At 38.3% G+C, this 26,692-nt stretch overlaps 1 protein-coding gene across 1 annotated transcript in view; it reads left to right on the top strand.

The window, feature by feature from the left end:
* LOC133767827 (ADP-ribose glycohydrolase MACROD2-like) overlaps positions 1-26,692 on the top strand; it is an 874,013-nt gene that overhangs the window by 784,013 nt on the left and 63,308 nt on the right. Inside the window, exons 8-10 of the mRNA XM_062202273.1 lie at positions 8,805-8,882; positions 20,451-20,525; positions 20,782-20,871. Coding sequence (XP_062058257.1) covers positions 8,805-8,882; positions 20,451-20,525; positions 20,782-20,871 — 243 coding nt within the window. The remainder of the gene's footprint in view (positions 1-8,804; positions 8,883-20,450; positions 20,526-20,781; positions 20,872-26,692) is intronic.

Below are 26,692 nucleotides of genomic sequence, written 5' to 3'. Positions count from 1 at the left end.
CATCAGGCAAACAGACATGAGACAGGCATGTGTGCTGCAAGCTTAGCTGATATGGGCTGTTTCAATTCTGACTCCTCCAGCTCCAGAGAGATCCATCCTGTCCGGATGTCAGAGGTGAGAGTGTGATAATAGGAGTAAGAGAGGAAAGAGCGATGAATTCAACCTTCAGACATCCACTACACCAATGTGGGGTTCTTTCAGAGTGACCAAAAATGAGATTTAATGTGAATGTCCAACAATGAAAGCAGTATTAAACTAGATTGTGGTAGATTTGCTTAATGAACTCCTGTGCACTCACCTGTATTTTTAGAATTGCATGCAATGGCTTGGGGGAAAGTTGAAGAAAAATGAACTGCAAAAAATCAAGCACATGGGAAGCTGGAGACTCCTGATTAGAACTCTATTGTTTTTTCAGCTTGATGGACTGCAAGGTGTGAGAACAAACAGGTGTTCAGGAGAAATTAGCCAGGGCTTTGAAGCTCACTTTGAATTAGTAACTCTCAAGAAAAGGTACAGATGCTCGTTTTTAGTCTCCAAACTTTGGCTTTTTTATCATTCGGGGAAAATGATGTCATGATCCAACAGGTTAGGTTATGACATAGTCCTTATAGGCTTAATCTTTGAAATCTTGGGATCTTAGCAGCCAAGAGTATCCCGGCCTCACAATCACACTCTGCAGGTACCTGACAGAAAACTACCCAGGGCCCACAGTTAAATCCAGGCCTAAATTCTGTCTGCTGCCTCAATTTCTCCTTGCAATAAAAGAACTAAGTAGTGCTAACTAGTGACCTGCTGCCAGGCAGCAATTTTGCTTGTGAGAGCTGCAAAAACTGTTATCATTTCTCCTATGAGAAAGGGACTTTCAGTCACACAGTCATAATAAACATTTATTGTCAGAATAAATCAAAGAGTAAAGAAGTCTTATATCTGCATATATATACACAACAGGAATGATTTGTACTATGAGAATACTTCAACAAATTCTCCGAAGAACTGAATATGTTTATCTGGGGGCAGGCATCTGATACAGCAGCTTGAGATGCCCATGTCCCATACCCATACCGAGGAGCCTTGGTGTGAGTTGCAGCTCTGCTTCCCGTTCCCCTTCCCTCCTGATCCTCTAGGATCAGCACTGACAGCTCAGGTGCTTTGATTCCCGCCACCCACAGGCCACACCCAGACTGAGTTCAGGCTTCAGGCTTCAGCGTGGCCCAATCCTGGCAACTGTGGACATCTGGAGAGTGGAACCGCAGGTGGAAGATCTTTCTCTGGATCTCTCTCTCTCTCTCTCTCTCTCTCTCTCTCTCTCTGTGTGTGTGTGTGTGTGTGTGTGTCACTTTGAAATTTTAAAAAATGAAAATAAATGTTTAAAAATCTAAATACGTTTATGTTGGCATGGAAATGGTTGAAATCCATGCATAGTTTTTCCTACTACACATTTCCCCATGAACTTCTTGAATAACTTTAGTGTGTACATATTGCGGAATGGCTAACTCAAGCTGCTAATATGTGCATTCCTTATATACTTACCAAGTTTTTGTGGTAACACTTGAAATCTACTCACCTAGCAATTTATAAGTACGTTTGGACCTCCCAATTTGAGGGTTCCACATCCATGAATTCAACCGAGATAAAAAATATTTGGAAAAAAATACCGTGTCTGTACTTAACACGTACATACTTTTCTCCTTGTCATGGTTCCCTGAACAATACAGTTTCACAGCTTTTTACTCAGAAGTTGCATTGTGTCAATTATTATAAGTAATCTCAAGATGATTTAAAGTATATAGGAGGATGCAAATCCTGTCCCCATTTTATATAAGGGACTTGAGCATCCATTGCTTTCAGTATCCACAGAAGGCCCAGGAACAAATCCCCTGCATATATATATAAGAGAGAGAGAGTGAGAGCAAGCTGTATACAGTACAGTGTTATTATTAACTGTATATGCCATGTTGTACAATGTATCTTGTGACATAGGTGAACTATTTAACGGAATTTCAAGGCTTTTCATACTTAGAATCATAGTTATTTTTAATATCTACAACCTGGTCACTTTTTTATTTGTTGGTTTTATAAAGGGGTCAAGAGAGCCTGCCATGTGAGGGTTTGTGGATAAAGAGAGGCAAGATCAGAAAAGAATCAGGAGGAGGTCAAGGATACTGAAGCAGCCCGGACACAGACAACCAAAAATAAGAGCAGATTTGCCTTTGTTTACACTGCCAAAGGGGAAAAATTAAGTTGATGGAAAGGGTAATTAAGCATTTCTTTTTTCACTATGGTCCAACCAGGCTTCATATCCAGCTGTTCTGTTTTACAATGTGATGATTCTTTGTTGGGTCGCTGAGTTAAAGATGGCCAGTGTGGCCCCAGTGGTACGCCGCAGCTCTTCCTTCACTATTGATCTTTGTTCTGTAAATACACTGGAAAAATCTCAGGGTGACCTGTCCCACCTGAGTACTTGGGTAAGAAGGAAGACTAGGAATATTGACAGGGAACTATTGTTTGGAACAAAGAGATTATTTAAGCCATTTGGCAAATTAGCTTTGTGAGGTTTCTTAGATCACCTGGGGGAAAATGGTGGGTGGATCTCCTTTGAAGTATGAAACTAGCAGTTCCACATCCTGAATCACAGCCCCCAGATAGCTTCCATCCCACCCTAATTATCCACTTTCTTATTTGCTCATATTTTCAATAACAGCCTGCAGAAGAGTATCGCTTGCAGTGTAGGAATGCTCCAGCTGATTTACCAAAGTTAACTCTTTGGAACTTGGAATGTGTTTTCTAAGAGAAACCAGGTTAGTTGTCCATGATGGTAGTTTATCCCAGCCATGCCGCGAAGACTGTTAGTGGCCTCAACTCCATACCTCTGGGAGTAATTGACCACCTTGTCATGGGGGTTAATGAGAGAATAATGAAGACAAATGACCAACCATAGCTCAGCTGGGCCTCCCGAAACCCAGAGCCATGTCCTGTCTGTGCACCTAGCACCTCTCAGGTAAATAGAGTTTATCCTTTTATGTCCAGCGTCACTGGGACCAAGCAGTTAGAGCATCGACATTTGAATACTCAGGGATGTACTGCAGGAGATATTTTTTTCCTATGGATAGGAATAGGAGCTGCAAAGTTTCATGGAGGCCGTAAAATTGATTGTACAGACTGTACCGTGCATAAGCACAGTGTTCAGATGGAGGGAAAAAAATGCTTTTTCCTAATTGCTTCATATAATAAACCAGCGATTTGAACAAGCACGCCAGGATAAATACTTTCTCTATGGTATAATCAAATCGGTTTACAGGAATCAAGGGAAATCCAGGTGATTGTGTTCCTGTACGACTGTTGCAAAGAACTCTGGTACTCATTTCTAGATATTTACACATATCAGAGAATGAAAATCTTTGTGTAGATTTTTGTGTATAGCATTTATTTTGTTCAGATTCATTAAGACACCCATGTCAAAAGGACCACCTGCTGCTTCTCTTACTGGATGCATTTTGGGGAACTTCTGGCTAAGAACCTCTTTCAATTTCATACTTTATTTTCACCTCTGGTACAAAATGTTGTTTGCAAGCGAGATTGCTCTCCTCATTCATTAAATACACTTTTTTTTCTGTTTCTTCAAGTAAAATCTGCCTTTAAAATTTAAGATTTGCCATCTTTGGAGCCAGCAGTATGGCATAGTGGGTGAAGTCAACACTTAAAGTGCTGGCATCCCATGTGCGCATCACTTCAAGTCCTGGCTGCTCTACTTCCAATCCAGCTCCCTGCTAATATGCCTGGGAAAGCAGCAGCAGATGTTCCATGTCCTTGAGCCCCTACACCCATGTGGGAGACCTGGAGGAAGCTCCTGACTCCTAGCTTCGGCCTGGTCCAGCCCTGGTTTTTGCAGCATTTGGGAAGTGAACCAGGGGATGGAAGATCTCTCCGTCTCCCTCTCTCTCTGTCTCTCTTTCTGTAACTCTACCTTTCAAAACCATAAATAAATCTTAAAAAAAAAAAAAAAAGATTTGCCATCTTTGATATGGAGTGGCTGTGAAGTTCAAGAGCTGATTACTCAGAAATCATGCTAAACATCTGTTGTAAATGGCAGTGTCACAGGCGTTGGGATCTAAGTTTTTAAATTATTTTTAGTCTTGCTGGGTTCATGGATATCTGTGACAATATACAGGAAACCCTCACCTCCCAGAAGTATGAACCCATGCAAATACACATGCATTTTGTGTATCTTTCCAAAGGATTTGTAAATCCCCAGGGTATACTCAGGGATTCTCTAGGGTACAGAACTTTTGTTCCAAGGGAACATCTTAGAGATAGTAGTTATTTTGATTTATAGTTTAGATATGCTTATAAAAAATTCAATAGTTTCATCATTTGTCATTATAACTCTATATGTGGACTCTTCAATGTAGATATATGTAAGTGCATTAAAAATGATCTACTTTTTGAAATTTCTGTTTTATGGGATTTTTCATTTTATTTTAATCTATTTTAAATATTCTTTTAAACCTTTTTCAACTTTTTAAATGAGGATTCTTTAATTTATGGAAGTGTTTCTTTTTTATTCTTATTAATCTTAAAAGCACATCTATCTATAGACCTTTGGCTTGAATATTTGATCTAATATTTGCATTTGAAAAAATTCTTTAAATATGACATTGACCTTAAAGATGTTGAAAGTCAGAATCTACATATAAATTTAATTCCTGTTCTCTGCTATTAAAATAACATTGACTGAATCTCAGAACTAAGTGATAACTATTTTACATATTTTGAGCACTGCTTTTTGAAATTAAATAAAATGCAAATCTAAGGTGCTGGAAGAATTCTGTATATACAACTACATTTTTCATGATAGTTTACAGAACTTGTATAGAAATAGGAAGCCCACTTAGCGACCTTATAAACTAATGCTTTGTCTATGTGTTTACAATAAAATAGCATAAATTGGATATTACAAAAAAAAATTTAATTTCTCACAGTTCTGTAGGCTGGGAAGCCCAAGACCAAAGTTCCAGTGAATTTAGTGTACATACTTTCTGATTCATGTGAGGGATATTTAGAATGTTCATGGAAAATGCTTATTAGTAAAAAAAAAACTATTCATGGATTTTGACTTTTCTCACACCAAAATAAGCCTGTGTTTTAATTCCATTTTCCATAAAGTTTTTGAAATACCATTATGCTCACTGTGACCATGGAGAAAGAGATAAGGATGCTCTTTCAGGCCTCTTGTGTATGGGCACTAATCCTGTCTACCAGGCTCCCACATGCCATCACCTTGGGGATAGGATTTCTGCACGTGGATCCATGAAGGAGACAAAAGCATTCAGATCATAACAAATGGATATGTTTTCTCTTTCTCTTGTTATAAATAATGTCATTGTATCTATAGGAAGATACTGCAAAAAGTTCATAGATATTAAACTAAAAAGTATTGATTTTGCTACACAAAATGTACATCATGAAGAAACAATGCATGGATTTCAAAATATTCTGCACCAAGCTAAATGTATTTCTTAATTCAATTTTTCTGTGAATTATTTATTTATTTGAATGGCAGAATGACAGAGAGGGAGCTACAGAGAGACATATCCACTGGTTCATTCCCCTAAATGGCTACAATGACCTTTGCTAAGCCAGGCTGAAGCCAGGAACCTGGAACTCCATCTGGGGCTACCATATGGGTGGCAGGGGCTCAAACACTTAGGCCATCATCTACTGCTTCCCCTGGGACATTAACTGGGAGTGAGATCAGAAGCAGAGTTGCAGGAACTCAAACCCAACATGGGAGGCCAGCATCCCAGGCAGCAGCTTAACCAATAGTGCCACAATGCCAGCCCCTCTGTGAGCTTTTTGAATTACCCTTGTATACAGTGCAGCTTTCATTACCTCAAATAGAAGTGGCTTTACCCACTATGCCACATTGCCAGCCCCAAAGGCTTATTTTTACTTATTTATTTGAGAGGCAAATTTATATATATATACATATATATGTATGTATGTATGTATACACCCACACACACGTACATACACACAGTACCATGCTCTTCAATGTCCATGAGAAGGGAGAACTCCAGTCCTTGTTACCAAGCTTCCTATGAACTTGGAAAGGGGAGTGGTCAGGGAAGTACATCCTGGGGAGTGGTCATTTGATTGACAGGTAGGAAGATAAGATTACATGGGGAATGAGAGGAATGGCATCCAGCTCATGGCCCTACACTAGCTATTTGCCTTATCTTTTATCATGATTATATTTAATTCAGTTAACTTAATGTTTAACGTGTGTGTGTGTGTGTGTGTAGAGAGAGTGAGAGAGAGAAAGAGAGACCTCATCTGCTGGTTCGCTCCCCAAATGCCCACAATGACCTGGTCTCAGCCAGAACTGTGCCAGAACTGGGCAAGGGCTGGGCCATGGCTGGAACCAGGAACCCAGAATGCAATCTGGATCTGCCAGATGGGTGGTGGAATCCAATTACTTGAGCCATCAATGCTGCCTCCCAGGATGTACATTAATAGAAAGCTGGAATCAGGAGCCAGAGCCAGGATTCAAACCCAGGTCCTCTGATGAGTATTGCAACAATCTTAACTTGTGTATTAACAGCTAGGCTCAATACTCACCCCTAGAAAAGGCATATTTTAATGGGATCTGGTTTAAAATAATTTGACATGAATGAGACAGCAGTTTGGAAAATGTGGCTTTGTTCGGTTTTGCTTCAAAATTTGGACTTTTAAACTTATTGTTAGTCTCAGAAAGAAATAAGAAGTAGTGCAGATAATTAAACATTTGCCTTGGGGGAATTATTTGCAGTTAATTAAAACCACAACTTTGGGTATACACTTGCTTCGGTGATTATTAAATCTGAATCATATGTTAACTACCCAGGTTTCTCACGTGCCCATCAAATATTGCTCATGGCGGTTTCAAGAAATAAACTTTCTCATAATATTACCAACAAATCATATTGTTCAAAGTTATTTCCCAGTATTGAGGATGCCTTAGGGAGGGAGGGGGAGAGAAGCAGAGGGAAATAGAGAAAGGATGATTTATTTCAGAGTCCATCTGATTCAGCTCTGTTAGGAAGTTAGAACTCAACTGAGAGATACAAACTCAGTAGAGAATCAATTTGTAAGTAATAAAGATTTTGTCCTACCATCCTCACTTCTAAGGCCTTATGTTGACAAGAGTAGCATGTGACTTTTAGAAATCTTTAGATTATTCTAGAAAGAAAGAAAGAGAGGGGGGGGGAAGGGAGGGAGGGAGGGAGGGAGGAAGGAAGGAAGGAAGGAAGGAAGGAAGGAAGGAAGGAAGGAAGGAAGAAAAAGAGAGAAATCTACTGAATGGTAAATTCCATGATGGCAGAGATTTGATATTTCATTCTATTAGGTCTTCAGTATCAGGGACTGTGTTGACATAGAACTGGCCCCATTTGTCCTCCTACTGACCTTTTTAAAAGGCTCTTTCAGTGCCTTTGGGGCTTTTTTAGTAAAGATGTATTTATTTATTTATTTATTTGAAAGACAAACAACAGAGAGAAAAGGAGAGAGAGAGAGAGAGAGCTATGCCATCTGCTGGTTGACCCCCCAAATGGCTGCAATAGACAGGTCTGGGCTAGGCTGAGGCTAGGAGACAGGAAGTCCATCTGGGTCTCTCCCGTTGGTGACGGGGGCCCAGGCATGTGAGCTATCTGCTGTTGCTTTCCCAGACACATCAACCGGAAGCTGGATCAAAGCGAGGGCATCTGGGACTCAAATTGACACTGTGACATCACAAGCAGTGACTTAAACTACTTCTCCACAATGCTGGCCCCCTCTTTCAACACCTTTTTTTTTTTTAAGAATTGTTTATTTATTTGAAAGTCAGAGTTACACAGAGAGAGAGGGAGAGATAGAGAGAGCAAGAGGTCTTCCATCCACTGGTTCACTCCCCATTTGGCCACAAGGAGCCAGGAGCTTTTTCCTGGTCTCCCACATGAGAACCAGGGCCCAAGGACTTGGGCCATCTTCCAATGCTTTCCCAGGCCACAGCAGAGAGCTGGATCAGAAGTGGAGAAATGGAACCAGTACCCATATGGGATGCCGGCGCTATAGGCAGCCGGCGGCTTTACCGGCTACGCCACAGTGCCTGCCCCTCAGTGCCTTTTAAAGGAACCCCCAGAGAAACTTTCATTTTCAATCAGAAGGAACTGCAAAAGTCCATAATCATGGAATTATTGTAGCCATGTCATTTCTTGAAAAGAAATTTTAGAATATAAAAGATGAATGTGTGCTGATTTGACATTAACCTGTGCTATATGAAGGAGGGAATGATGTTACAGAAAACAGAAAGTTTGCATTCCCTCATCACTCTTGTTCAGCCAGTATGGTTGCAGAGAAAGACCACTAGATTTCAAAACTCTAGGTCTTACTTTTCCAAGGACTCAAAGATCCCATATGTGAGCAATCACAAATAAAGAAGCAGGGAAAACCTTAAAATTAGATATGCCCTTAATCTTCTCTATTCTGCCTCCCTTTCATATCCTTTCCCACAATTTTAAGACTGTTACAATGCATAAAGTTTGCTTATATTTTCTTCATCATAATAAGGTGTTCCAACTCTATCTCTGCCTTTGTATGCTTTGTACAGATACTTTATGCTATACTTTAAGAAGAGCTTATTTACTGATAAAAGTGTTTAAGCATTCTAGTGGTTATTTCTAAAAATTAAAGTCTGTTCTTTCAAACATAAATCTATCCCCCTGGTGCAGGAAGCTGCTCTAATTCCCTGTTAAAATTGCTGACTCAAGATTTTGCTTGTTTGTTTTTAGATTCTGCAAAGGATGAAAACATCACAAAAGACAATGAAATAACAGATCATTCTGTGTGTGACCACGAGCATCCCAGTGGTGAGTTGTGAGATCAATTTTCAATTCTTTTTTATTTCCTGCTAGAGAATATTGCATTTTAAAAATTTAACACTTTCTGGAGAAAACTGAATTCCAATAATATTTTGCTAGTGTTGAATGCCAACTGATTGGTAGCTGCCATCTTTTTATTTAATTATGTTTTTTTGAAAGGCCAAGAGACAGAAACAGATACATAGGCAGAGAGCGCCCCTCAGCTGGTTCATTTCCTAAGTGTCCATGACAGCCGAGGCTGGGCCAGGCCAAAGCCAGAAGCTGGGAAGTCAATCCATATTTCCCATACAAATGGCAGGAACCCAACTCTTAGAGCCACCTCTGCTGCCTCCCACAGTCTGCCTTAGCAGGATGGTTGTATTGCAAGTGGAACAGGCACTCAAGCCCAGGCACTCTGATATGGGAGTATAGACATTGCAAGTAATGGCTTAACTGCTATACCAGACTCCTGCCCTCTAGTTGCCATCTTTAGATAAGGCTTTTGTTCTCCAAGATAGTCATTACTCATTATTTTTGTACAGGTTTGGTTTCATTTATTTAGTTTGCTGTTATTATTATTATTTAGTTTGCTATTATTATTTAGTTTGCTGCATGAATTCCATAAGCATTGTATTTGCAGCTACTGAAATGAATACATGATAACAATGAAAATAAATATGAGACATATGGAAAATAAACCCAGGGAATGAAATCTATGTAGGCTTGGAATACCAAGAAGGGAGAACAGAATAAACAGGAATGAAGTAATCTTCAGAAAAGTAACAGAAAAAATGTTTTCCTAATGCAAACAATTTCTCTGCCCAAAACATAAGAGTACACATAATATTTATAAGCAAAGATAATGCATATTCAGATGAAAATAAAACCAACATAACCCCACGAAATTTTTGAAGATCAGTGATAAGGAAAGGCTTTTAACACAGAAGAAAGTCAAAATCAAGTTATAAGCAACATCACCACAGTCAAATTAGGGCAACATTTCCAAAGCACTAAGACAGGCTTTCTAAAGTTAGCAAAGTTACTATTCATTTACCAAATCAAGATTCGTATTTTCTCTGGAATGCAAAGATTAAGAAAATATGCTACCCAGGTATCCTTCCTGAATAAACTAACAGGAAACCTGTGCAGAAACAATAAATTTAGAAAGGAGCATAAAATAAGACTGAGAAATGAACAGTTGGAAGGATGAAATTTCTCATCAGAAACTACAACTACATGCAAAATGTGGATGGCTCTCAGAAAGGTCAGGTTAAACTAAAGAAGTATGAAAGCTTATATGTTTTACAGTTTCATTTACATTGTAAATTCAAAATGCAGGGGGAAATGACTAACATTTAGAAGGGAATGTCTAGGTAGTGAAAACTAGAGACAGTTGACTGCTATTACACTCAAGATGTCGAATACACCTTGGTGTTTTCAAAGGAGGAACTCCTGGATGTGGCCATGAGGAGAGTTTAGGGCTGAGTGGTTATTACTAAATTAGATAGGCTTTGGATTGCTTTGGGTCATTTAATTAAGCCCTGTGTATTTTATGTGTCTTTTCCTACATGTGTGTTGCAGCATTCATAATATGGTTAAAAGAGGAAGAAAGAAAATGAAGGAAGGTAGAAAGGAGGGTTCAGTGTCAGGGATTATGATTATGGTGGGCAGCAGAGAGAGAGCTCAAAACCAAACTAAAACTCCTTCTGTGCTGTGGATTCTGCCAATATGTGACCTTTAAAGATATCTTTGAAAAATTTTGTGGTAATCATAAATGGAATTAAATTCCAGTAGGATTAAAAAAAGATATCTTGCTTTCTAAATTTCACCAAAACATCATAACATAAGAATAAATTCGGTAGAGCACATTAAAAATAAGCTAGCAGTGTAACAAAGCATAGTGTGCCAAATAAGATGACAGAAGCACAAGCAAGTAGTTATGACAGTAAGTGTAATTAGGTTACTTTATTAAGTGTAAAAACAATTCTAATAGAGTTAAATGCAATAAAATTATAGAGGTTTAAAAGTAGAGGTTTAGAAAAAGGTATATTTGGGAAATGAACATCCACAGTAAGCATGAAAAACTACTTTAGAATATCTGTGGTTATAATACTGGCCAAAAGTCTCCACTGAGAAAGACTTGGGACTTGGTCATTTTTATTGAAAAAAAAAATCTCTAATTAAATATATTAACAATGAGTCTTTATGTGTCAGATGATATGACAAGGTGCAATACAAATAAAAACCTGTTGGAAATGCAATGGGGAATTCATAGATAGAATATTATCCGTCAGTGACAGAATGAATAGACTAAAAATGACATGGAATGTTTGAAAAATGTGATTAGCAGGGTAATCCTGCTGCAAGAATAGACAGGCTGATCAATGAAATAGACTAAATAGTTTAGAAATAGACCCAAGTGGATCTGGATTGCAGTATATATTCTGGCTGACATTGCAAAGATAGATGACTCAATAAATGGCATTAAGACAACCGGTTGGCCATTTGGAAAAATAAGCTGAATCCCTATCTCATTCCTTATACCAACATAAATTCCAAGAGGAGCAAAGATGAAATGAAAAATGAACTATAAAAATACTAGAGTTAAAGAACCAAAGGTTATAAAACTCAGCACTAAAATGAAATGAGCTATCAAGCTACTTAAAGAGATGGAGGAAACTTAAATGTACATTACTAAGAAAAAGAATCCAAACTGAAAAGACTGCATCTTATGTGATTCCAATTATATGACATTCTAGAAAAGTCAAAACTATAGAAACAACACAAAGATCCATTTCCATGGGTTGAAGAGGAGTGACAGGTAAGAAGAGCACAGAGGATTTTTAGCAGAGTTAAAATACTTCGCATGAGACTCAGTGGTGGGGATATGTTGTTGGACATTTGTCAAAAGCCAGAGAATATACAGAATCAAGAGTGAGCCCTTGGGGCTGGTGCTGTGGCGTTAGCGGGTAAAGCCGCCACCTGCACTGCTGGCATCCCATATGGATACCGGTTCAGGTCCTGGCTGTTCCACTTCCAGTCCAGCTCTCTGCTATGGCCTGGGACAGCAGTGAAAGAGTGGAAGATGGCTTAAGATCTTGGGTCTCTGCACCCGCGTAGGAGACCCTGAGGAGTCTTCTGGCTCCTGGCTTCAGATCAGCACAGCTCTGGCCTTTGCAGCCATCTGGGGGAGTGAACCATTGGATGGAAGACCTCTCTCTCTGCCTGCCTCTGCCTCTCTGTAACTTTGCTTTTCAAATAAACAAATAAATCTTTTTTAAAAAAAAAAAAAAAAGAGTGAGCCTTAACATAAGCTATTAATTGTGGGAAATAATGGCATGACAATGAGGGTTCATTGTAGAGCTCTGATGAGGGGAAACTTGATAATGAGGGAGACAGTGCTTCTGTGGAGTGAGAGGCCATATGGATGCCTCTGTGCTTTTCAATTTTTCTGTGAGCCCAAAGTGTATTAAAAAATGAAATCTAATTTTAGAGAAGAAAGTTTGCTTTTTGAAGCATGTGTAGAACAGGTGTTATAAAGTACAGACGTACACATGCGCGTCTGTACTCTATGTGTGTAAGTGTACATCATTGTGTGTCAGAAGAGGGAAATGACTAAATCTGAATATACTGTGACATAGTAAATAAAAATTATAATCAACTTGTAAAGAAAACTGGGGAAAATATTCTCACCTAAGGAACAAAAGAGTTCATTTTTCTTATTAAAGCCCTGAGAAAAAAGTAAACAGCTCAAGAGAAAAATGGACAAAGGATTCAATTATTATAATTCTCAAGAGCAGAAATGCATTCATTATAAATATGAAAAGACATCCCATCCCTTTATTATTAAAGAAATGCAAATAAAACAAGGCTGAAGTACGTATTTTTGAATAGCAGATAAGTTTAAGTAGAATTGAAAATGTATAAAATCAGTAGGAGTAGGGTTTCCAAAGACACACACACACACACACACATAGTTTGAGACTACGGGATATAATCTTGCTAGCAATTTTGGCAAAATCTAAAATTAGTCAATGTTCATACTTTGAGGAAAGAATCATGCTTCAGGGATTTATTGTAAAGTAGCATTCACCAAGAAGAGGGAGAGATCTAATCACAAAAATGATCATTGCAACATTGTGCTTACCGACAGAAAACAATCAAGACACAGCCAGAAATGTAGAATATTATGCACCTTTCCAAAATAAGATTTCTAAAGAAATTATGGTGGCAGTTGATGATGCTGATAAAAATATGAAATGAAAAAGCAGGAATCCGAAGTGTGGAAATGTTTCATTTCCAGGATATATTCATTTATTTGTGTATCTATGTATGTGTGTCATTCACATAGAGATTTCAAGATGACAACTCACAGTGTTAAAAGTGACCATCCTGGAATTGTAAAAGTATCCATAATTGTCAATACTTTTGTGGATTTTAAGTCTATCTATAAGAAAATTGCATTTCTTTTGTAACTCCAATATAAGAAAAAATAGTTTATACTAGACAAGTAAGTTTTCTGGCCATAAGATAAAACCAAATGTATCTAGTAGGTAATCAAATCCATACTAATTTAGATTTAAATCTTACTCTTAATTTGAGATATTTTGGGACATGGCAAAAGTAAAATTTTGAAAATTAGCAGCAACCAACTTTCAAATTTAACAAAAACATACAATTTCCATTATCTCTTTTAGATAAGGACCAAAGAAAGAAAGTCTTGGCTCTTTTGAAAATGTGAGCATTTAATAACCTGAAAACAATAAAACTATATGGTTGTTGCTTTTTTCAACAGTAGTCCATTTACAAAATGAGTTTAGGCTTATCCCTCAGAAATTCGTAATTCCAGATGTCCCCAGACCAATTTTTATGCAAATTAAGTAAAGCTAAAGTGTTGGCTTGAGCCAAACTTAATTACCAGGGATCCTAGAAACAATCCCATGATCTCTTTCTAAAGAAAAGTGAACGGATTTTGGATTATCTGTTCTAATGGTACCCTCCCATTAGTAAGGATGATTGAGTTCACTGCAAGAAAAATATATATATATATATTTAAACCGTGGAACCCTTTGTGTGCTTTTGTTTCCTCTGTGGGGAGGGATTAACGCGAAGGACAGAGTGGGGAATTCAACTGGCTGGAATGTAGAAAGGCAAACATAAAGCTTGCCCCCATGGGGCCAAGAAAGCACAATGGAATGTGTACTGAGTGCACCCAGCAGAGAAGCAGATGGGCGGGGAGGTGCAGGGATGGAGGGAGAGCCTGAGTCCTGATGGATACAAGGCAGCCCTGAGTACTGGGCCAGAAGCTCACACACCCCTTACCCTTGTGTGATAGGCCAAATCCTGGCTAGGCTTCAGAATGAGCAAACATGGCATTCTTGAATTCCAAACCTGGGCACTTCATTTCCTTCCCACATTTTTTACTGACTTTATTTCAGAAAATTGGCAGAAAAGAAAATGTGTGTATTTGTAGTGCAAGAAAACATTGCCAAAATGTATAAAGCACACAGGTGATCAGATCAGAAGTAGAAGCAAGAAAACAGGGCAAGGGAGAGAAACACTTCAAGAGAACTGTGGAAAACTCTTCCATCCTCCAGGTGAAATGTGAAGGCTTATAAAAACCCCTCGCATAAATCAACAGCCTCAGGTTGCCACCTCAAGCAGCACCACCTCTTCAGCGGTGCCCTGGGCCCTGTTGAATTACAATCTTCCCATCCATGAGTGAATTATTCTGAAAACGAATCAGGTGGAGCACTGGGACTAGGGGACACATAGGAATGCAGACAAAGCTGGATCACAATTCAGGAGTTAAATGTCCCTGGTGTGCTGGTTGGAGGATGCTCAGATCCTCCAGTGTGATATGATCTTTCCCTTGGCTTTTGATTTCCATAGATTTAATTCCATAAATGACGAAATTGAAATCCAAGGAAGTCACGGTTTCCCTAAAACATCTAATTATCTTTATTCTCATTCCTGGGTTCTTTGCAATAAATATGGCATATGGAGTACTTAGGAGCACACCGTAATTATATTGTTGTTAAAGGATGAAAGAGAAAGTACTTTAAAAATCTCTAATGAGTGTTGGTAAACTTTGATGAGTATTCGATCATAGGGCCAATCAGTAGACATTTATTGATGTGTCTTTATTTTAACAACTGGGAAGGAGGATATGCATAAATAAAATTTCTCTCTCTGTAATGCATATAATCTAATATGAAAAACATACAACTATATTGAACTGTGATAAGGAGGATAATAAATTGACAAATGAGCAAAGGAACTCAATTCAGAGAACTCTGTACAATAAAGATAAAGTGATGGCTTTCCTTTGAAAAATGAGAACTGCCCTATGTAAGAAAGAATAGGATATTTCAGCCACTGGGAATATATAAATATACTAGTTATATATATATGTAACTAAATGAATATAAAAAATAAAATAATGCATTTAGAAAATTGTGAATAGGTTGGTATTATAAGGACCACAGGGAATGCTGGATGATTTGGCCAGAAGACAAAAAAGAAGAGTATTTTTTTAAAAGTCACCTAAAAAAGTTGTATTTCTCAAGTGACTTAGAATACAAATAGGTTATGGACTCAAAAAGTAATTGTATTTGACTACATGCACATACACTCATATACACACAGGCACACACCTTTTAGCTAGAAGTTTTTCTTCTATGATATCATTGATGGAATTTATTTTTAATGTTTTCACTGGAATTATTAAATTGTGAAATATACAATTTTTATAAAACAAATATACATGTTACTAGAATAAAATCCTATAAATTGAAATTCCATCTACCATTCAAAAATAATCAGTGTTACCATTTGAGGTACAATTTTTCAGTATTTGTATTTATCAATATTCCCCACTAACATAAATATACATTGATTGTAATTGTTTTTTAAGATTTATTTATTTATTTGAAAGCCAGAGTTACAGAAAGAGAGATAACAGAGTGGGAGAGAGAGAGGGAAGAGACTTTCCATCTGCTAGTTCACTCCCCAAATGGTCGCAATGGCCAGGTCTGGGCCATGCCAAACCCAGGAACCAGGAGCTTCATCCCAATGTCCAGTATGGTGTCAGGGCTCAAACACTAGGGCCATCTTGCACAGCTTTTCCCAGGCCATTAGCAGAGAGCTGGACTGGAAATAGAGCAGCCAGGGAGGCACCCATATGGGATGTGGGCACTGCAGGTGGTAGCTTTATACATTATACCACATTGCCAGCTTGGAATGTATAATTAAATAAAATGAAATTATATGCTACCTTCTACAGTATTTTTAATTTCATAAAATGTTAATTAATGGTTGCATCATGTAGATAAAATACTGTTGCTTAGACCTCCACCTTCTTATAGTAGAAATTCTATTGCTGTTTTCTCTTCTATATTATCTATCATCATTTTGCACTTCATCATTTCATTTTACTCACTACCTTTGATATCTTAGTGTATTTTCATTCAAAAGTTTGATATGTGTAATGTTAATTTGCTTATAGTATTTATTCTCTTTATGAATCCATTGCAGTGGTTAATACCATCATTGTGGTTTTGCCATTGTAGCTTTTTTCCCCATATTATCTCAATTTCCTGCTTAATTCATTTTTTATCCATATGTTCTTATATGTCCTTGTAAACACAAGTAAACTTTCTATATTTTGAAGTTTTTTTTATTTAATGAATTTGAAAAGTAGAGTTAGAGAGAGAGAGGCAGAAGACAAAGAGATCTCCTATCCTTTGGTTCATTCCCCAAATAGCTGCAATGGCTATGGCTGGTTCAGATCAAAGCCAGGAGCCAGAAGCTTCATCCTGATCTCCTATGTGGATGCAGGGGCCCAAGCACTTGGGCCATCTTCCACTGCATTCCCAGGCACATTAGCAGGGAGCTGGATCAAAAGTGGAGCAGCCAGGACTTGAACTGGTGCCTATGTGGGATGCCAGCATTGTAGGCAGTGGCTTAACCCATTATGTCACAACGCTGGCCCCTATATTCTTGTGTTATGAGTATACTTTTAAAGTATTTCCCTTAGTATTATTTGCTTCTGTCTCCATTTTTAAATTCCCTTTTTGGAGTTATCTGGGTAAGATGTTTGCCAAAACATGTTGAAAATATTCCCTCTACTGTCATTGTGATTCATAAAAGAATCTTCTCCATCCAGCCATTTTGGTGTCCATCTAGTATTTCTCTAAAGATGATCTCAGATACAAACCACACAGCTATACTTTTATCAGCAATAAAGTTAATATCATCAACCCCATTCCTTGTGACCAATTCTGTTTCACATCTCATAAGAAAGAAGTATCTCCACATATAACATCTGTATCCCTATAACTCTGTGCATTTTGAGGACAAGTTCTTTGTCTTTTTTTAAAAAAGATTTATTTCCTTATTTGAAAGTCAGAGTTACACAGAGAAGAAGAGGCAGAGAGAGGTAGAGGTCTTCCATCCGTTGGTTCACTCACCAATTGGTTGCAACGGCTGGAGCTGCACCAATCTGAAGCCAGGAGCCAGGGGCTTCTTTCAGGACTCCCATGTGGGTGCAGGGGCCCAAGGACTTGGGCCATCTTCTACTGCTTTCCCAGGCCATAGCAGAGAGCTGGATCAGAATTGGAGCAGCTGGGACTCGAACAGCTGCCCATATGAGATGCCGGCACTGTAGGCGCTGGCTTTATTGGCTACGCAACAGCACCAGCCCCAGTTCTTTATCGTACTTAAGGACTATTCCCAGCACCTGACATAGCCATGATTTAGTGACAGTACATTGTAGAATGAGTGACGGTAGGACAATTGTCATCACTCTGTATAGTACACAAAAGTGATAAGGATGCGATTTCACTTCTGGGTTCATACCCAAGTGATATAAGTCCATGAAAAGACATGTACAGGAGGGGCTGGGGCTGTGGCATAGTGGGTTAAGCCTCTACCTGTGTCACCAACATCTCCCCTTCAGATCCAGCTCTCTGCTATGGGCTGGGAAAGTGGAGGATGGTCCAGGTGTTTGGGCCCCTGCACCCACATGGGAGACCTGTAGGAAGCTCCTGGTTCCTGGCTTTGGATCAGCTCAGCTCCAGCAGCTGCAGCCACTGGGGGAGTAAACCTGTGGATAGAAGACCTTTCTCTCTGTCTCTCTCTGTCTGTAATTCTACCTCTCAAATAAATAAACAAAAAATCTTTTTAAAAAAGATAAAAAGATATGTACAAGAATGTTTCTATCACTATTACTCATAATAGCCCCAAACTGAAATCTGTTCAATGCTCATATGGCATACTGTATTCAGTATGGATACAGTGACAAACTATCCATGAAAAAGGTTGAACAAGTGATGTATTCAGCAACTTGGATTAATCTCATAGATGGGATAGAGTAAGATATAAAAGAGCATATACTGTATGCTCCATATATGTGAATGTCAAACTCACACATGTTGGGGATGACAAGAGAAAGACTGATGCTAGAACTGTTTTGATCTGGATATTGATCACACAGGAAGACATGTGTGCATATGCAAACAGTCATCAAACTGTACACTTATAATTCACACATTGTACTAAATGCAAGTTAGACTTTCATGTAAAAAGTTAAAGGGCAAGATAATAATATTCCACGGCAAAACAGAAAGCAAAAATGGATTTGTAGCATACCTAGTTATAAATTTTGAAAGCAGAATGGGGATCATAATACTTATTTTTCAAGGATAATGGGATGATTAGAGATAATATATATAAAGTGTCTAGGCAAAGTCTGGCATTTTTTATGGGATCAATAATTTGCAGATACATTTATATCCTCTAGGCCAATGCTGCTCAAGCTTTTATGTATATACAAATCAGATGGAGATCTGGTTAAAATGCAGGCTCTGATTCTACGGGTCTGGAATGAGGCCTAGAATTCCACATTTTTAAAAGCTCCCAAGTAAGTCCAACTTTACCTGTCTACGAGCAATACTTTGAGTAGCAATGGCAAATAATTCAATAAATGGGAATTACAAGCAAGGGAAAGCTCTTCATCAAATCCATGTTTGAAAAGAGATTTTTGCTAGCAATTCACAAACTCTACTACAAGAGACGAAAACAGAAACCCAAGAGACAGATGATGCTTCCCTGAATGAAGAAAGGGGGCAGGAGAATGGAACGTGGGAAAAGAAACACCATTTGCAAACTCATCACGACTTGGCATTTTGTTGTAAGACTAAAAAAAATTGTCACAGACAGCTTGAGGATTCTACCTTCAGTGATCAGATAAATAAATATGCTGTAGTTTTAATTATTTTACCAGATTCTTTTATTAAGATTGAGCTCAGGAGAAATGAATGGTATAAAATATTTATTTTTCCCCATCTGTATCAAGTAGAAGTAGGACAGTGAGCGGTTTAAGAACAGTTATGCCAAATGGAAAGCTTGAAGGTGAGGGAATGTGAGTCAATATGGCTGCAGTAACAGACAACCTCCAAAGTCTCACTGATTTCAATAACAAAGGCTTGCTTAGTCTCTGCTTGGCTCTGCTCCATTCTGTTTTTATTCCAGGATCTAGGCTGAAGTAGCATTCTCTATCACAAACAGAGGAGTTGAAGGAAGCATGCAATGGGTCTTAAAGGTTCTGCTCAAATGCAATGAGCATAATGTCTGTTCCAGTGCGGTTCTCTAAAGCAAGTCACATGTACAAGCCTGTTGTCAATGGGGAGAGAACCTATACTTGTCCCACAGGGACCAGCTAGAGAAAATAGATAGCCCTCTTGCAGGAAGAAGTAGGGACAGTTTGGAGCAATAATACTATCTCCCGCACACATGCCCCAGGCAAAGAGCCCAATCTTCTGCATCCCCTTCGTGATTATAACCAACCCTAGCTCTGAAGTTTTTCTTTGAACAGTTAAATATCCTGAGCACAACGTCTTTCATTAGCATAAGGCAAAATGGGCCGATTTCAATTTCCTTTATTAATGAGCACTTAAATGTTCAAAACTCTACAGGGGAGAATGGGGGAGAAGCCAGGGGTTGTGGGAGAAAAGCCATTACTAGATAATCAGCCTCAGAGTAATCAAGAGTTGGTTGAATTCTCTCCTGACCTTGGCTATATCTAATAGGTGTCTTGAGAGAACGGTTGAGCTGTAATGCCGTTCAATCCCTGTATACTCATGTCAGTCGAGATTTTTATGCTGTATAATGGAAGAGTGCTTTAACTTTTTTTGAATCCTCAATATGGGAAATAAATATATAGTAAAAGGAAATTAAATGTAGTTATCCCATACAGCCCCGAAATTATTTTACATTTTCAAAACTTCCAGGGTGTGGCCACTCATATCCAGAACATTGATAATCTAAATACCAATTCTACCGATCAGTTCAAAGAAAATATTCTTTTTCTGAACATTTCTCACAAAATAATTGATATGAATTTGAAGATTTGAAAAATCATATCTTTGCCCTTCACTTTGGTTCAGGACCATCTTCTATCTCTCCATGCATGATTGAAGCATGGTTTCTGAAAGTTTTGCTTTTTGTAAAACTCAGAATAGAGCTATGGTCAGGCATATCACATTTCTTCTATTTTTCCATTGCTGTTCTTAACAGGACAAGAGAATGATTCAACGAAGAATGAAATAAAAATTGAGACAGAATCCCAGAGCTCGTGTATGGAAACAGAAGGTACTGAAACCAGAATATATTGTTATCAGAGAATGAGATGAAACTATAAACCATGACTTCTGAATTAACTGTGTGGATGGCACACGCGTTTGTGTGTGCGTGTGTGTGTGTGTGTGTGTTAGGTAATGACGACTGGAGGATGGCAATAGTGTTCTGCTTTGTCGAAGGGAACTTTGACTATTTGTGCTGTAGTCACTGTTTTCTCAATGGTGCCAACTAAAACATCCCTCGGTATCCTCTGTGTCATTCTATTTAGAGCTTTCATCAAACCAAGAAGAAGCCACAGTTGTGGAGCAACCAGAAGTGATTCCACTAACAGATGACCAAGAAGAAAAAGGTGAAAAAGGTAAGAGTGTTCTTAAATTAACCCATCAAGGTTGCAGAGATTCTCTGGATCCCTGCTTGGGGTTGAACCACCAAAATCATCCACATACAGTGGACCCTCATTGCGAAAGTGAAGTAAAATCTAGAAGTAGAAAAACAAAGACACTGTAACTTTTCATTTCTAATAGCGTGAAGATGTTTTTCCCGCTTAGGTTCAGTTTAAAGTTCTTAATTTATAGCTCTAGAAAAGAAATAAAATCATAGACTGGAGGAGGTAAAAGTCATAGAAAATCTGAAATGGCTTTGAAACGAGTAAGGTAATACTTTTGTATTGATTTCATTTTGTCTTCCTTCATGTGGTAGTGATTAAATAAGCAATTTATATAAAATATGCACATTATATGAACCTTCTAAATTGGAAACTTTTTCTGCTAATATTAGGATACAATAATATTGAATAGTATTTTAAAAATAAGTGGACTCCATAATGACTTGTGAAGTTAAAGGGAGAATGAACACTTTGTAAATATTAAGCAGCATTTGGGTCAAGAAGCCAATATATTGAAGTGAAGAAAGAAACCTTTTTGAAAAAAAATCTTTATAAAATAGCTATTATCAAAGACATTTAGTGTTTATTGAAGAAATTGGCAAATCCAATTTTCCAATATAAAGCAATCTCTTTAAAATAGCTCATGAAATAATTTGTCTGTTACACTATATTATAAATCAGACTGCTCTTAAATGAATAGGTATTTGCAAAGCAGTTTCAGGGTAATGACATGATAGGCCTTGTTTATAGAACACAGTGATCAATTTTCCTGCCAAATTAAATGCAGACATCATCTCAACTGTAAAATCAGGTCAATAGCAACTACAGCTTCCAAATTATGAACTCTTCTCAGCAGGGACATTGACACAATGTAACTGCTAACCTATGTTAGGGATTTTGACTTTCCACTGCTTTTATAGCACAATATTTTTCCTTCTTTATGCATCTAATAATCCTTTCTCAGTTGCAAATCCTAGTTCAGACTCATGATGCCATGTTCCTGGTAAGTCAAGTGAATGGTACACTTAGAATATTTCATGCCTGACAATGATAGTAAAGAATTGATACAATGCTTACTCAGATTCAGATACATGGAATTATGGAATTGCTTCCTTCAACTGTATTCCTAAAATGAAAAATGCATAATGTCATACCTATTTGCTTAATTTCTCCATAACAGAAATTATTTGCTATGAGAAAAAAAAAAAAAAAAACATGAAACAGATGGTATGTTTTCTTTTTTAACTTCACCCATAAAGGAAAAGCACGTGTTCAGCATGCATTGATTCGCTGTCCTACCTCCAGTACCTTCCCTAGAGTTAAACCCATTCCTAATTACTTAGGAGTTAAATACTCTTCCTCTCTTCCTTATAGGTATGCTAGTCTTCTTCCATAAATGATGAAACAACTTATAGGGAAGTAGCAAGATCAGATTCTGTTATATGCCTATAGCAACTCTGACATTAAATTTCATTTTTTTAAACTTTTGTTTAGTAAATATAAATTTCCAAAGTATAGCTTATGGATTACAATGGCTCCCCCCCATAATTTCCCTCCCACTCACAACCCTCCCAATTCCTGCTCCCTCTCCCATTCCATTCACATCAAGATTCATTTTCAATTATCTTTATATACAGAAGATCAATTTAGTATATATTAAGTAAAGATTTCAACAGTTTGCACCCACACAGAACATAAAGTGTAAAATACTGTTTGAGTGTTAGTTATAGCATTAATTCACATTGAACAACACATTAAGGACAGAGATCCTACATGAGGAGTAAGTGCACAATGACTCCTGTTGTAGTCTTAACAAATTGACACTATTGTTTATGATGTCAGTAATCTCCCTAGGCTCTTCTCATGAGTTGCCAAGGCTATGGAAGCCTTTTGAGTTCTCCGACTTCGATCTTATTTAGACAAGGTCATAGTCAAAGTGGAAGTTCACTCCTCCCTTCAGAGAAAGGTACCTCCTTCTTTGATGGACCGTTCGTTCTTTCCACCTTTCCACTGGGATCTCACTCATACAGTTCTTTCATTTAGGTTTTTTGTTTGTTTGTTGTTGTTGTTTTTGCCAGAGTGTCTTGGCTTTCCATGCCTAAAATACTTTCATGGGCTCTTCAGCCAGATCCAAATGCCTTAAGGGCTGATTCTGAGGCCAGAGTGCTGTTTAGGACATCTGCCATTCTATGAGTCTGCTGTGTATCCCTCTTCCCATATTGGATCATTCTCTCCCTTTTTGGTTCTATCAGTTAGTATTAGCAGACACTAGTCTTGTTTCACTGTGAAAGGACAATGCCAGTGGGCTTACATTAGCCACATTTTCCTTTAAAGTTTTATTATGCTTATGTTGGCCCTGCCTTGATTATTTCCAGTGTTGAAATTTGAAATCAGTTTACATGCCTCACCTTTTCACCTTGTTCTTTGCATCAACCCACCTTGAAAGCTATTCTGAGTAGGAGAGTGGTGATTTTATCCTTCTGAGCTCCCAGTCTATTGTAAATTAGCCACTCTTCTGATGGCTCTTTGTTTTATCAGGAGCAAGACAGACAGGGTAAAATAATTAAAATATAAATCAGGTCTTTTGATGGGTTTGTCCCACCTTGTATTGACTGACTTTTTCTTCCCTAAGATTGTGTTTAAAAAGCCCCACTACCACCAGCCCTTAGAACCCTCCTCTTTGCTGCTTCAGTAGGAGGTTTCCAACTTGAATAAATCCTACTTTTCTTTAAAAAAAAAAAGTTATTTTATTACATGTAGGAAAAGTACCCAAAGCAAGAGAGGGTTGTGCAGATTAGTGGGGGCTCTGCAGTAGTACTTCTCCACCATGTGAAGCTGGGTGACCTTGGGCAAGTTGTGTGGTTTCTCTGCTTCAAATTTCTCATCTGTAAGATGGTGATAATGGAAGCACTTGCCACTTACAGTTTTGGTGAATAGCACATATAAAGCATTATAGTAATACTTGGCACATAGAAAACAGTCCATAAGCACTCAGCAACAATCTTAACTTAATAAATTGATGACAAAGTCAAGAGATTCCACATGTGAGTTCCCCAATATCCAATATGAAATCCACAAAAACTTCACATATTTTGTATTATCCTTCAACAACAAATGGTTCTGCACATTTGAATGGCAACATCATCTCATGCTAACAGTTTTCATATGGCTCTAAACCCTATCTTACCGTGTATGGGGGGCTTCAAAGAGTTCACGGAAAAATGGAATTGAAATCAGAGATGACCCCCTAAAATTTATACAAAATTGTGGCCCTTTAGAGTACCCCAGAAGTGCTATCTGGGGTGCCACATGTGCTACCGGAATTTGGGGTGGCATATGATTTCACCATATGCTTATTACTAAATCCCCAATATTAATAAGCCCAAGAGGGTTCCTGCCTAACATTTAGAGAAGAATTCTAAATACCGACACAGATAAAAGAGACAGCATGGTACATTTTAAGCCTTTATTTAGTGAGAAAGATGCATAGGAGAGTGAGAGCTTTATTTAAGAAAGAGAGGTAAATCTGGGTTCATACCAAGTACCAGGAACCAGCCACGTGGAGGAGCATCTTGGCCAGGAAACCCAGGGTGCGTGGCCTTCGGGAGGCACAGGGCTACAGCAAGTCCCCTCCCAGCAAAAGGCCTGGGAAGAGAGAAGGGCCGGACACACGTGTCCCAGGCTATTAACCCACTTCCAAAGGGGAGTGGTTAATTAGCCTGATTAGCTGATGGGCACCCAGGTGTGGCCAGGTAAGGGGATGAGGTCACACAGGGGCATGGCTAAGGTATCAGGTAAGGCATGAGGTCACACAGGGGTGTGGTGAAGGCATGGTCTTCCAGCTCACAAACCTAATGAATTTTAACCTATATGCCTGTCTACTTCATTATGACAACATCAAGCAAAATTTCATGAACTTGTATTTTATTGTATATAAAAAGAACAATCAGTGGAAGGTAGGGTAGGAGGCACTTCTCTCCATTCATATATTCCTTTTATTATTGTGAAGATCTCAATCTTCTGTTTGAGAAATTATGATAAAACCATAATTTCTGTTTTTTAAAAAAGATACCACTATGCTCTTCATACATCCACAGAACAAAAAGTAGACAAAAAAGAATTTCAAAGTACTAGAATATTTTTTCCCTCTACTTTGCTTAATGTGATTATTAAAGAGTCTTGTTTGGACAAATTTTGAGATTATAGCTCCAGGTTTGGTGTACATTTACAAAATAATGTCCTAACAAAAAGCTACACATATGTAATAGGAATTATATGTAAACAAATCCAAATGAGTATTCTATTACATTTGTAGAGATATTCTTTGTAGCTATAGATATATTATTTGTCCTATATTGTAAGAATCTTTTTTTTTTATTTGACAGAGCTAGACAGTGAGAGAGAGAGACAGAGAGAAAGATCTTCCTTCCTTTGGTTCACCCACCAAGTGGCTGCTACGGCCAGCATGCTGCGGCCGGTGCACTGCGCCAATCCGAAGCCAGGAGCCAGGTGTTTCTTTCTGCTCTCCCATGCGGGTGCAGGGTCCAAGCACCTGGGCCACAGCAGAGAGCTGGACTGGAAGAGGAGCAACCAGGACCAGAACCCGGCGCCTATATGGGATGCCGGTGCTGCAGGCGGAGGATTAACCAAGTGAGCCACGGCGCCGGCCCTATTGTAAGAATCTTTTTAAACAGGCAGAAAGTGGTTCCTTTAAAGAAAAAAAAAAATCCAAACCTGGAAAATGTATCACCTTTTTTTCTCTCATTTTGTGGCATTTTTTAAGATTAGAAAATGTAGATAATCTTTAAGACACATCTTCTATGGTTCCCAGGTGTATGGGCACAGATGTTGCAACATTAAGTTTTGAAGTTAGCTCTCCCAAAATATGGATTTTGAAAAGGTGGGAAAATATTCAGCAGAAGTTCATGCTGATAAAATTACACAATAACACAATGGCCATGCCCGTGGGAGATCTGGAATACAAAAATTTCAACTGGCATAGAGTGAGGTTTCACATATGGTAGCTTTTCTCCTATAGCCTCATTGTCTCTTCCTAAATGAGTCCAGTTGTATGCTTTCCCAGCTGGATCTGCAACACATGTGAAAGCCGGTAGAATAACATCATTTAGGTTAATAACTGAACATCAGAGTAATGTAATAAAAAAATTTCTGTCGAAAGGATCCCATGTTTCAGCATAAGATATATAGCAAGCATTTAAACATGTCCCATAAGATTTATGTCTGGTTGAATTTAGAAATATTTGATGTAAAATATCAAGCAAATCAACATTATGTCCTTATTGGTTCCCAAAATCTCCACTCCTATTTAATTTTTAGTTATATTAGACTTCTCCAGAATTATACAGAATGCATATATGTGGTCCCTGTTATTTTTCTTACATCAATGAATAAAAATAGAATGGGATAGTACCCCTTTAACTGTTTACCTAAGATTGATGAAAATATTGGTGATAGCTCAGGGTATATTTTGCTTTTTCCTGGGAAAAGATGAATGTAGGCAGACCCATAAGCCAAGAGTACAGTGCACATCAGCAACAAGTATAAAATGTCACATCCATGGGTTCATGGTTTGCTGATTGACTGGCGTGTGTACGAAGTGTCCAGGGGAGTGTGGCTTCCACCTCTAACTCTGGGGTCCCTGGCAATCCCTTAAAGTTCAAGAGTCCCAGTTTCTAGGGCAGTAGTGTGAGGTATAAACTCAGGTAAGCAGTCATAGTTTTCTCCAGTTTGTAACTTTGCTTAGTAGGACAACTCTGAGTGCCACTTTCTGGAT

Source organism: Lepus europaeus, chromosome 10 (genome assembly GCF_033115175.1).
Source record: "Lepus europaeus isolate LE1 chromosome 10, mLepTim1.pri, whole genome shotgun sequence".
Classification (NCBI taxonomy): domain Eukaryota; kingdom Metazoa; phylum Chordata; class Mammalia; order Lagomorpha; family Leporidae; genus Lepus; species Lepus europaeus.
This window is presented reverse-complemented; position numbering and strand designations above follow the sequence as displayed.